This window comes from Panicum virgatum, chromosome 8K, assembly GCF_016808335.1.
Source record: "Panicum virgatum strain AP13 chromosome 8K, P.virgatum_v5, whole genome shotgun sequence".
Taxonomy (NCBI): domain Eukaryota; kingdom Viridiplantae; phylum Streptophyta; class Magnoliopsida; order Poales; family Poaceae; genus Panicum; species Panicum virgatum.
The window spans coordinates 14443089-14457046 of record NC_053143.1 but is presented as its reverse complement, the minus strand read 5'-3'; the positions used below and the strand labels follow the sequence as shown (position 1 = coordinate 14457046).

Genomic DNA, 13958 nt, shown 5'->3' with positions numbered 1-13958 from the left:
GCTGTACCACACAGGTATTTATCACACTTCCGAGGTGTGACTGCATAGGGACGCTACAAGACTTTTACAAAGATTCTCTAGTAAATGATAGCCCGCTAAGATTTCAAATCAAAGCAGAGCATAAACCTCCCTAATGGGCATGTAACTTAGCCAAGCTTACTACCCAAGAGGACCGGGCTATACCCCAATGGTGCATCCCCTCTTGCCCTTTCGGTAAGGCCATCATGTACTAGAGTTTCTAATTAATTAGCCAAGACCAGAGCCATGATAGTCCTTGTGGTTGTGCGGAAAATCCTGGGTGGTCGCTCCATGTTCAGATTAATCAAAGTGGTCTTGGTTTATCATCACCAGAACATAGGTATGAATATTGACAAAAGGTAACACATGATTATTATCTTCACATTTAGTGTAAACCATTCCCAAGTATAGAAACTATGCAAGACTATCCAGCATGAATATAAACCCAGTTATCAAGGCATGATCAATGAAAACTAGTCATCCTTAACATAGGACCCATCAATATTATAAAGCATGCAAGCATAGCCTAACTATAATATGAGCATGTCATATGGTTATTAGGACTGAAATCATGATCAAGAATACACATGCATTTAATCCATAGAATAGCTGCTAAGGTAATCATCATCTCTTGTTCTTGATATTCTTGATAGCTCTCGAGCAACGTTCCTTCTACTCATAGCAATCATCAAGCATAGGAACAAACATGCAAGCAACAAACAGATTCAACTAAAACAATGCACCAAACAAAAGGAAAGCTTTAAAAGAACAATCTAAACAATAGGGCTCGTCACTACGGTCACCAAAGCGTAGGAAACGCTGAAAATAGAGCTACGGTTGAAAAGATACAGCTATTGGAAGATTTATATTATAAATGAAAAAGAACTATATGCTTCATTTATTTTAATTAAGAAAATACATGTAATGAACATTTCAGAGAAATATTCAGTAATGGAATTAATTAAAATTATACTTTCACATTAAAAGACGGGTTTAAGCTTAATCAATTTTATTTGTAAATGTTTATGTATAAATTATACGAATTAAATTATTAGCTTTGAAAAGTGCAACATGAGAGAACATCTAATCGAATAACGTCATGTCTCGTGTTGGACCAAACAAGTTTTATTAAAAACACACGTGTTTGTATTAATCAAATTAAACATTTGTTTATGAAAGATCGTGGTATAACTCTAAATAGCTTTTAGTTATGAAAGACTAGTGTAAATAGACATTAACCAAATTAATATTTTATTAATTTTGAAAGCATGAAACTTGATCAAACAGCGTTGTTAAAATAAATATTACGCTTATAGAAATCTAACGCATCAAGATCGAGATTGGAGCTAAAACATGGATTCTATGAGCTGTACAAAGGTTTGAGGGGTCTAAACACGATTAACTGGTTACTTCATGGCTTGGCACTTGGCAGAGAAGATTTGCAAGACACATCCAACAGTTCTCATAAAAAGGATAAAGCTCGAGTTCAGATCTGCAAAACTTCATGGCTGGGGCTAGATTGAGGGCATTTAACGTTTGGAGGGGGTGTACTGGAAAACGGTAAAGACTCAGAAGAAATCTAATTAATCACAGACTTCCTTGAGGGCCTAACCGCAAAAGCTTCAAGAACTCACAGCCATGGTGGATGGGCAGCTCGGCAGTTCGGCTCGCTAGCGTTTCGGGGCGCAAGAGGATAAGCTAGGTGGGGGAATAGGGAGAGGAGGGCGAGGGGATCACGGAGGTGTGCTCACCGGCAGCGAAGTCAGTTGGAGGCGGCCCGGCATCGGAGACGGCGGCCGGCGTCCATGTGTTCGCTCGCTGTGGCAGTGGTGCTTTGGTGGCAGAACGACGACAAGAACCAGAAAAACTGGTTCGGATTGGCGAGGGCTTCGTCATGGCACTTTCCGTTTGCTCCCTCGGTGCCCTAGCGCGGTGAATCGAAGTGGCGGCGGCGGTGGCGGTTCCCGCTGATTCCGGCGGCGGCGCGTGCGGTGGACGAGCACTCGAGCAGTGGCGAGCGGCAGGTTGGGTAGGACGCAGGTGCGTCTCGGCTAAGGGAAGCACATCGTGACATCCGTTTGGTCTCTTTGCCTCCGGCCATAGCGAGTTGGAGTGGCAAATTGCCGGCGGTCACGCCTCCGCTCCGGCGATCCATTCGCTGACGTGACACGCGTGTTAGGGTTGGGCAAGGCAACGGAGGAGAACAGGATCACGAGGGCTCGCGCATGTGGCTATATAGGCGCAGGAGGCTGGGTGTGGCTTGGCGCAGAAGCCAAGGATGGCCGGCGACGACAGTGCGTGGCATGAGCGCCTAGGAGAGGTAGGGGGCTCCTATATGGCTTCCGAATTATAGATAAGCGATCCATCTATAAAGCCCACTGATGTCCAATAACAATTTCATGGAGTTGAGGATAGAGATCTGAATTCAACAATTTCAAAAATTGGTTTCAACATTTATGAAAAATCGATCAACAATTAAAAATAGTAGATTCAAACATCTTCAGAAACACATACACCACCTTCAACATTTTTTACCAACTATTTCAACATCTTAAGATAATAGATTCAACATTTATCAAAATATAGATCAACAATTTTTTTAAAAAATTTGCCACATCTTCTGTGGCGGTGACGCACGCCTGCGCTAGGCGGCAGCGGGACGCCCTGGTCGGGCATAGCGGCACTCTAGCACGGGAGAGGTGCGGCAGCTGACCCCAGCGGGGCACCACCGCGGAGAGGCGCGCAGCCGGCAGCATGGATGGCCGCAATGGCACGAGGACTACCACAGGTGCTGCAGCAGTACGTGGCTGGCTGCGGGGCGCGCCGGCAGGCCGCGGGAGCAGCAGCGCAGGCAGTGGAGGGCAGCGCGGCGGCGCGGTGCGGCGCTTGGAGATGGCCACCGGTGGTGGCGCATCGAGAAGAAGGAGGGAGGAGGCGGCGCAAGAGGGAAGGAGGAGCGGCGGCACACAGGGAAATTGAGACCAGAAGCAGTAGCTAGGGTTGAGGAGATGATTGATAAAGATCCGACGGACAAGATTGTTTGCACGAATCTCAAACACTGGAAGGTGGGGAAGAAAAAATCTTCCGGAAGATGTACAGGATTGGCAGGAGAGGTAGGCGAGGAGGAACAGAGGGAGTTTAGGTGGGCGGGGGTGAGGAAGCCTAGTTGGGCTGGGCCTCAGTAGGGTTAGACCCAAATCGAAAGGAAATGGTTTCATTATTTTTTCTGGGAGACATTTCCAGTTCAAAAATAAATTCCAGATGAATTTCCAAAAAATATATTTAAACCAGGAAAATTATCTCGATCCAAGAACAATATGAGTGATAAAGTTGGATACAGTGAACCCAAATAAAGTATTTGGAGCTCAAGAAAAGATTTTTAAAGCCTTCTAATGAATGGATTTGGTTGTAGGAAAAAGAGAATAAATTCCCATGAAAAGCTGGAAAATTCTAAGGAAAGATTTGGTTGACCTTTGAACGTATTTTGAAAACTTTGCACTCACACTCTGTTGGCGCCCATTCAGGGCTAGCACACGATAGCACTTGCACGTGCAGCGCGCAGCGATGCTCCTTGCAGCGCCGCGGCACCAACCAGTCAGACCGGTCTCGTCGGTGCAGCCCAACGAGAATCCAACGAACGCCCGCTCGAGACGGACCCCGTCGGGGCAGGCGCACATTGGGTTGCTCTACGCTCGGCAGGCCAGCTAGGGTGTCCCCAAACGCCATGGAGACGAAGGAAGAACAACATATCGAGGTTGGAAAAGTTAGGGTTTGGATAAAAGGTAAAGACGATAAAAGTAATAGATTGGTTTTGTGTTTGATCGATTGGATACCCTCTATCGGCCATGGCCTTTTATATTTATAGGGTGGGGAGGTTTTGCCCCGCAAGAAATCCTATTACAGATCTAAATCTACAAAAACCATAGTTGGACTCGGATTCCATGTAGACCGGTCTGACCGGTCAGACCCATCGGTCTGACCGGTTAGTCATGCCATACCGACTATAGACACTTCGACCGGTCAGACCGCCTAGGGGCACCGGTCTCATCCGGTTGTTGTCAATTTTGGTCGTCAACATATGCCCTCCTGTTTTTTGGCAAAGCTTGTGTGCCCAAAAAATATTCTTCTGGACCAAAATTATCTAAGAGATGATTAATAACGCATCGGCCAGATATTTGTTCTAAGGGCAATAAAAACTATTGGCCATAATTTGCTTCACTTCAAACTAATGATGAAACAATTTTCTTTGGCCGCCATACTTTCTTCATGGTTGTTGATCTCTTTGGCTCGACCTCCGCTTGTTGCTCCATTGACTCTTACTCGCGCATGCGTTGCAGCCTCCTCTTCTGGGTGTGAAATAAGCCTGAGGGACACCACCTCAGTTGTAAATACTTGAAATCTTTCTTCATATCTTTCTCACCCTCCTTGCTGCAATTAAGATCTCTTTTGACCGGATTGTTGCTAGTAACAATCGATCTTTGTGAGGCACAATTTGGATATATAGAAGGATATTGAATATATATTGCATATGCATCCTACTATAATCCAAAGGTGTATAATAATAAGGATATGGCTAATACCATGGGGCAACTGGTAGTATAGCATAGTAGCACAATTACCTTGACATGGACGAGGATCCAATTGCTCACAAGATCTTGATGATGATACATTCTTATCTTCGTTTGGCCGTCTCTTTTGTTTCAAGGCGGCTCCCTCCTTCTCATATTTGGACAAGAGCTCCTTGAAGCTCGGCCTTGCTTTGTTTCTTGTTGTGAAGGAACTTGCTTCCAGATCCAATGGACACACCGGCCAGACCGGTCTGGGTACCGGTTAGACCGGTCGCACCGGTCAGACCGCCTCTGGAGCCGGTCAGACAGGTCAACTTACTATCAGCCTCTTTCTTCTCGCCTTGTCCCCCAGCCGAACTTGATTGTGCTTCAGCTATATCATTTGAAATGTGGTCTTCATTAGTGACAACCTCATTAACGAAACTAGCCGATGTTTCTTCAACGGTCGGTTTTTCTTTGCCTAGTGTCAAATCTAAATTTTTGTTCAATCGTCCATCTATTTTGACACGATAGACTTGCTTGATCACCTTGTGCTTCTTTTTCTATACAAACCGATTTTTATGATCAAAATGGTCATTATTGGTAGGTGATGACTTACTAATTGCCAGCTCCCTATAAGTAATATAATTTGGGCATAAATATATAGAAAGAGGCGGCATATATAAACTATGAAATCATGGTGGCAAGAATAAGGTATACTGAAATAAGTACTCCATGGCATACTCATAGGTGATCTATATGATGAAAACGGCATTGTCATAGGAGCATAATTCCATTGCCGATTTTGATCATGGAATTTCTTCTTCGGACTAGATTTTGCTTGCTTGGAATTTTTAAGCCGACTAGCATCATTGACATTCGTTTGCCTTTTGAATTTAGCCGGAAGCTTCTTAGAAATATGCTTCGGCTTTTCCTTTTAATGCTTGCTATGACCTTTGGCTTGAATGGTTTTCCAAACACCAATCTCAGGTTTTTTTTGGCTTAACCATCCTAGGTTTTGATTTATTTTGCAAAACCTTGGAAGAAGCAGTTAGACCGGTCTTAGAATCGGTCAGACCGGTTTCGTCGCAACCAGCCTCTTTATCTTTGCCTTGTTGCTCCCCGACCATAGAAGTATACCGTTTTTATGCTCACGCTAGGGCATTTTGGGTCAACAATTTCGGCTTGAAATGGCCGAATTTCATCTTGACCAGCAACATTAGGCATAGTTTTGCAAGGATTAATAGCCGGCTTTTCAATAACCGACATTTGAATAGCAGGAACTGAAATTAAACTATCTTCTTCATCAATCAAATTCTTGACAATACTAGATAGAACATCAGATAAAGTTTTTAAGGATTGCATCTCCATCAATATGTCGATGGTGGATGGTATCTGCCACTCATTTATCTTCATGAATCATTCCTCTGTTGTATGGCAGCATGACAAAAGTAGACTTTTGTCTGCTCTGTCGTATCCTCACCTATACTCCTCAAGCAGCTTATCATGTGATATCATATGGCTAGGGTGTGACGGATCGGCCATAATAGTCAGATTTTCGTTCCCCAGCGGAGTCGCTAAAATATGTTGGCACCGATTCAGGGCCAACACACGATATCACTTGCACGTGCAGCGCGCAGCGATGCTTCTTGCAGCGCCACAGCACCAACCGGTCAGACCGGTATGGTGGACCGGTCAGACCGGTCTCGTTGGGGTAGCCTGACAAGAATCCAACGAACGCCCGCCTGGGACGGACCCCGTCGGGGCAGGCGCACCTTAGGTTGCCCTACACTCGGCAGGCCAGCTATAGGGCGTCCTCAAACGCCATGGAGACGAAGGAAGAACAATATGTCGAGGTTGAAAAAGCTAGGGTTTGGATAAAAGGTAAAGACAATAAAAGTAAAAGATTGGTCTTGTGTTTGATCGATTGGATACCCTCAATCGGCCGTGGCCCTTTATATTTATAGGGTGGGGAGGTGTTGCCCCGTAAGAAATTCTATTATAGATCTAAATCTATAAAATACATAGTTGTACTCGGATTCCGTGTAAACCGGTCAGACCGGTCAGACCCATCAGTCAGATCGGTCAGTCATGCCAGACCGACTACATACACTTTGACCGGTCAGACCGCCTAGGGGCACCGGTCAGACCGGTCTCATCCGGTTGTTGCCAATTTTGGTCATCAACATAAACACAGGATGCACTTTAGCATGAATGCAACACTTCAATAAGACAACAAAAGCATATTCATTTAATCTTGGAAATTGTTTGTTTTCCTACATTAAATATCCTGGTAATTAAACAGATGTTACTAAGGTTTTAAAAAATCATGAAAATCGTTGAATTAATGTTCTCTCTAATCACATCCTGAATCTTGGATTTCAGGGTGTGACAAGTGCTGCCAAGCAGGCCCTAAGTCTTAAGTATCCGTGACAAGTGGGTTTCATTATATGTGAGGGGTGATTTATCCCCATAACACCCATCAAGCATAGTTACTTGGTAACTGTGCAATAAAAATGTGCGTGGAGATTGGCCTTATAGTCTTATCTATAGGAGATTTGGTTTTCTTCTTCGTCTCTTGTTCTCCCGACATTTTCAAGGACATGGCCTTGATTCATTCGTAGAAAGTGGTGGCACTACATGGATTGTACCCACCTTCTGGGAGGGGGTGGAGTCGTTATCTTATAGCGAGGTGGCGCTTGAGGTGGGGAGGTTGGTGGTGTCGATGGCAGAGATCAGGTCGATGCCTCGGCAATGTAGGACCAGTGGCCACTAGGCGGCCTGTAAAGTATATGGTAATTTTCATGTCCTGCCCCAAGGTTGTGTTGTGATATCGTCAATTGAGATGTCAGCTTAACTGTAGAGAAGCTTCTGCCACCGACTATGTCCACCAAAATCGACGCAGAACCTGCAGGCACAGGGACGCTGTGCACCATCATCCCTTTCGTGCAAGGATAAGAGACAAACCCTTAGCAACCTCAAATTTTGTGGTCCTATCATGCATGACCATACTTTTTGCAATATAGCCTTTTTCTAAAAAATATTCATGTTTAGAACCTTGGGCGACGTAAACTCATTTTTGGACCATGGGGTCGATGCCATGAATTATAGCACTGAGGCATGGCGTCGAGGTACTTGCCATGTCGGCGCCACCTCAACAGCTCTAGGAAATAGTTGCGGGTGCACACCTTGGCGCCACGAGTCATGGCGTCTCAGCGCCGTGAGTCATGGCGTCGACCCCTAGGTGGAAAGATAAGTTTAAGTCACTCAGGGGTCCCAACACTACTAGAAAACACGCCAAAAGTCCACCCCAAAAGTAGCATAGGTACCGGTTCATCTTCATACCGGAACTTTTGGGGTGGATAGAACCTACGGATGAGCCTTAGGTACCGGTTGGTGGTTGGTAACACCAACCGGTACCTAAGGCTCTCCATAGGTACCGAGCGATAACTTTTACATTAGTACCGAGTGGTACCACCAACCGGCGCCTACCTTAGGGTCATCCATGGTTACTTCAAAAGTAAAATATTTCCTTCTCAATCACAACTACTGCGTAGGTGAGATGGTAAAGGAGCAACATGTGAGGCAAAAGGTTGCGGGTTTGAATCCCAACCAAAGGATATTTGCGTGAATATTTTGGTACCGGCTCGAACATTGACCCGGTACCTAAAAGAGTCTTAGGCATCGGTTCCTTTACCCGGTGCCTGAAGATGGAGACAAAGGTCCCAGTTTCGGGGTACCGATTCAAAAACCGGTACCTAACGACTTTTTTCTAGTAGTGAAACATGAAAGTGTTTTGGGAAAAGGATCAAATTGCAAAAAATCAGCATGAATGAGGAGCTTGCATGCATGAAGTTTCAAGTAAATTTCTACTTACAAGCCTAATATTCACTAAGAAATAATATCATGAGGCTTAGTAGTAAACAACTATTGAATTTACATTTGCATTTCTCATATTTTTCTAGTGAATGATTGTCCCTGAAATATAATGTGGCCTGATCTGGTATATATTTATAGACATTTGGTATATATCGAGATGTTATACAATTTAAGTGTTTAGAATCCTGACACTACTATATTTACATACTTTTCATGCAGACTTATAGAGCGTATGGTGAACATGACACAGTGTTCACGATGCATGATCTGGTGCATGACTTGGCAACCACACTCCTCGGTGAAAAAATTCTGGACCAGAGTAAAGAAGACTACACTGGGGGGAGCAGCTGCCGCTTTGCATTGCTCACTGACTGTAGCAAGCCACTGGAGTCAAGCACGACTTCTCTTGCCATGCTAAGGGCACTGCGTTTTATGGACTGTCGGGATTGTGAGGTACATGGATCTGCATTTTGTGCTGCCAACTCCCTTCGAGTGTTGGATTTAAGCGAGTGCTTCATAAACAAGTTGCCAGATTCTATTGGTCGAATGAAGCAGTTGAGGTACATTAATGCTCCAAAGATCCAGGACCGAATGATTCCAGAATGCATCACAACGCTCTCAAAGTTAAGGTACCTCAGTCTTCGCGGGTCTTGTTTCATCCTAGCATTACCAGATTCGATTGGAGAAATTCAAGATCTGGTGCATCTTGATTTATCTGGTTGCTGGGGCATAGAAGAACTGCCAGAATCATTTGGTGACCTTAAAAGTTTGGAGCATTTGGATTTTGCAAATTGTCAAGATGTCATAGGAGTATCACAATGCCTGGCTAGATTTACAAAACTGCAATACTTGAACTTATCTAACTGTGAAAATGTTGGACAGCTACCAAAAGCATTGGGCAGTCTCACAGAATTGCAATACTTGAACTTATCCAACAGCTCATACCTTTCAGGAAACGAACTTGACGAGGCAGAGTTTTTGGGCTCCCTGACCAAACTCAAATATCTGAACCTATCTGCAGGGAAAGAGGTGGACATAATGAGGTTGCCTGAAGCTTTAGGTAGCCTCACTGAACTCAAGTACTTGAACTTATCACATCTATGTAGGCTGAGAAAATTGCCTACATCATTTGGGAATCTCTGTAACCTGGTGCACCTTGACTTGTCAAGTTGTGTTTATCTTCGAGATGTGTCAGCAGCTCTCAATGGGTTAACCAAGCTCCAATATTTGGATTTAGATGGGTGCTCCGCTAATGCACATGCCATGGAAGGGCTACAAGAAGTTTTTGGTAATCTCAGTGAACTTCGACATTTGAATTTTGGCTACATTTATCAGAGTCTTCTCTATCCAGATGAAATAAATGTTCTCCTGGAGCGGATCTGTACTCTCACTAATCTTGAGTATCTGAATCTTTCTCAAAATCATACAATGTCCAGCATACCTGAAACTCTTTGTAACCTCAAGAAGTTACATACACTAGACCTTTCGGGGTGCCATAGTCTGCATAGGCTGCCAGTAAGTATATCTGAAATGCACAGCTTGAAGTTTGTATACAGGAGCGATAAGTTGGATTGGTCCACGCTACCTCAGTACAATACTGTTGATGGTGAATGCTTTGTGTGCGAGTATGTCGAAGCTGATTCTTTGGAGATAAGAAGGCTTCAAAATGTGAAGTCGGTAGAAGAGTTACAGGCAATGAAGCTCGTGGAGAAGACACATATTAGACGCTTAAGTTTAGAATGGACAGGAGCTGTGAGTAGATTTGTGGAGGACGCAGAAGTTCTGAGGGAATTAGTGCCACCACACAGTGTTTCATTCTTCAGGCTAAAAGGTTATAATAGCATCAGTTTTCCATCCTGGGTTATGCGCATTGGTGCTTATTTACCTGGTCTGACCACTATGGAAATGAACAACTTGCCCAGATGTGGTAGCCTGCCAACACTTGGTCAGTTACCAAACCTTCAGAACCTGCGTATCATACAAATGCACAGGATTAAGAAGATTGACGTGCACCTGTATGGGGGGTCAAGAGCATTTCCTCGACTTGAGAACTTCACCATAGATGATATGAAATGCCTAGAAGAGTGGGACACGGAGGACGGTTTGAATGAGCCCCCATTCCTATGCCTCAATTATGTAGAGATAAAACGCTGCCCAAGGTTGAGGATCAAACCACATCTGCCACTAATTATAAGCAAGTTGATGGTACACAGTAGTGACAAAGTAATGTTGTTGTCACGGGGGAACAGTATTCTCCTTCCCTCAAGTCTTCACGTGGAATGCTGCAGGGTGCCTCTGCGTCACTGGAGCTTGCTTCGCCACCTCCCTTCCCTCGAACATTTAGAGATTGCACAGTGCAGCGACATTACATGCAGCTCAATGGATTTCGTTCGAGGTCTCACGTCCCTGAGGACTCTAACTGTGAGAGGTATAGAAGAAAACCTCACTGGGGGTGGTGGCGAAAACTTGCCTGTCCTGACGCTGCCAGACTGGCTGGGAGACCTTACCTCTCTCACAAAACTTGAGATAAGTGGCTACAAGTTTGTCAAGGTTCTGCCAGGCACCATACAAAAACTCACCCACCTGCAAACTCTAATTTGCAAGAGAATGTTTTCGCTGCCGGAGTGGTTGGGAGACCTCAGATCTCTCACGAGACTTGAGCTAGATCATTGCTCGTGGATCAAGACTCTGCCAGACAGCATACAACTACTTACCTGCCTGCAAACTCTAGAAGTGAGATTTTGTGAAAGCATGGTATCGCTGCCAGAGTATTTGGGAGACCTTACATCTGTCATGGAACTTACAATAATACACTGCAGGCGCATGGTTTCTCTGCCGGAGACGTTAGGAGACCTAATTTCTCTTACAACACTTCGGATTGATGAATGCGAGGGCATCAAGTCTCTGCCAGTCAGCATACAACAACTCACTCGCCTGCAGACTCTAGAAGTGTCCGGTTGCAAGGACATGGTTTCTCTGCCGGAGGCGTTAGGAGACCTCATTTCTCTTACAACACTTTGGATACAAGATTGCGAGGGCATCAAGTCTCTGCCAGTCAGCATACAACAACTCACTCGCCTGCAGACTCTAGAAGTGGTCAAATGCAAGGGCATGGTTTCTCTGCCGGAGACGTTAGGAGACCTCATTTCTCTTACAAGCCTTCGGATATCTGATTGCAGGGGCATCAAGTCTCTGCCAGGCACCATACAGAAACTCACCAATTTGCAGCGCCTAATGATTGATGGATGCCCTGAACTAGTTCAGTGGTGCGAATCGGAGGAGAACAAGATGAAGCTCGCTCATATTATAGACAAGGTAATAAATAGAGTATAGCGGTGTGGTAGCAGATTAGTGTCCGTATAGAGGATCGCAGACAGCGGATGCTATAGCAGATGTTAAATCCAAATAGCGGAATTAAAAAATTAGACAAATTTTAGAGTGTATTTAAGCAATTAACATTAATTTTGCTCAAAAGTGTTTTTAGTTACCCATTACATTTTGTTGTACAAGAGCCAATAAAAAATTAAATAAATGGATATAAAGAAGATACATAGGTACATATTAGCACTAAATTCTCATATTAATGAAAACAACATTATTTGTCAGCTTATCATTCTTTATTACTTCCTAAATTGCCGTTTTTCAACTTTCTTATTACTATCACTTAATCCATCTTCATTGTCACTTTAATCATCAACATTGCAAAGTGCAGCCTAAAATCAGCAATAGCGGCCCACTATAGCGGATGCTAAATGCAATAGCGGGCGCTAAGTCCAAACTTGTTTCGGGTCTGCTACCCCGTAGCGGTAGCGGTAGAGGTCAGCTACTGCTATAGCGGCACTATTGTGGGTGCTACCAACGCTATTTAGTTTCTTACATACATATGACTTTGTTTTTTAGGACTTTTGACGGAGGCTGCCAAGTGATGATGAGTCAGAAACTGATGAAGAATCAGGAAGTGGTCATGAAGATCCAGTAATTGATGAAGAGCCAGAAAGTGATGTAGAGCAAGAAACTGGTCAGAAACTGATGAAGAACCAGAAAGTGATGAAGACCCAGTAACTGATGAAGAGTCAGAAAGTGAGAAAGAACTAGAAACTGGATCAGAAGGTGATGAAGAGTCAGAAAGTGACAGAAGAGTCTGGAAGTGGCGAAGAGTCGGAGAACGAGGACTTCGAGAGTGGTCAGGAGGAAACATAATGCAATGCATAGTTCAGGAAGTGTCTTTTCTGGGGAAGTCAAAGAGGAGCCCCCTACTTAAATTTTATTAAGACAGGAATGCAGTTGTACATCAGCAAAAAAAAGAAATGAAACAATATTTTTGAAAAAGATAATAAAGAGGATAAAAGAAGGAAAAAGAGACAAAACTGACAAAGTCCTATTGCAGCTTCCTGTGTCCGTTGTTGAACCCAATGTATCAGATTGTCTCTTCTATTACTTGTTATTGTTCTGTTTCCTGCAAGAGTTTTCATTATTCTCGAACAGTTTCTCAAGTCGCCTTTGCTATTTATTTAGCACCATAGTAGCAAACAGCGTTTGAGTACAATTTTGTATCATTTGATTCATTTCCCACAAATTTTATGAATTGCCAAAATGTAATCCCCACAATTCTGTACTTAGTAATATATACCAGAACAGTTGGCCACTTGTAAAAGAAATCTAATAGAGAAAATGATGAGTCTTGTAGGTGGTTCTTCCAAAGTGCGAGCGTTTGGGTGCATCTTTGCTAGGTCACCTCGGACGTGGTGGATTTTTTTGGCGCAGGGAATTAAATTACTTTTATACTTCCACTTTTCCAAAAAAAAAAAGCATTCTAGGATCCAAAGTTTGTCCCACATTCCTACGAAACAAGTCATTGTAGATTATGGTAATTAGCGGATCGTCATATCATTAATTTTTTTCAAAAAAGGAACTGTTGTGTTAACTAATCCCTCATTTTTTTAATATCGCTTTAGATTTGCCCTAAATCAAAGTTTATGTAAGGAAAATGGACCTAGCAATAGGCCATTTGTGATTTTGCATGGTGACTAAATGATAACATAGTCATTGGCACTAATAAGTTTGTCAAGTGTATATTTGAAGGTATTTTAGATCCCTAGGATGAAATCCAAATTACGTTATCCAAGTCATGGTTTTGTTAAGGGCTTAGAACTATTCTTTGGTATGTAAACAGCAGTTGAAAACCCGAGCTAGAATAATTCGAAGACATCCAAATGAAGTGATTGAGAAGCCGGAAAAAGAATCCGCAAACAAACGAAGGAAAATGGTGAAGACAGGACTACAGGAGCACCGACGCTTTGCACTGCAACAATCGGTCGCAATAGTCAGTGATAAGAAGACTTGGCAGTAAGACCTAACAAGACTACCGACACTTGGGGTGGCAAGTATTGGTGAGGGCCCCACAATAGTCGGTGGACTGTTGCAGGTGCAGGCTTGGGCAGCAATAATAGTCGGTGGTGGCAAAGAAGTTGAAGATCAGCTCTACAATAATGACAGACTATTGCGGTGGTCAGT

The 13958-nt window shown here is 43.7% G+C and overlaps 1 protein-coding gene across 1 annotated transcript in view; it reads left to right on the top strand.

The window, feature by feature from the left end:
• The window catches only part of LOC120644014 (putative disease resistance protein RGA1), a 52808-nt gene extending 39710 nt beyond the window's left edge, over nucleotides 1-13098 (top strand). The window contains exons 8-9 of the mRNA XM_039920545.1: nucleotides 8664-11759; nucleotides 12345-13098. Coding sequence (XP_039776479.1) covers nucleotides 8664-11759; nucleotides 12345-12353 — 3105 coding nt within the window. The 3' untranslated portion in view covers nucleotides 12354-13098. The remainder of the gene's footprint in view (nucleotides 1-8663; nucleotides 11760-12344) is intronic.
• Nucleotides 13099-13958: the final 860 nt, after the last annotated feature.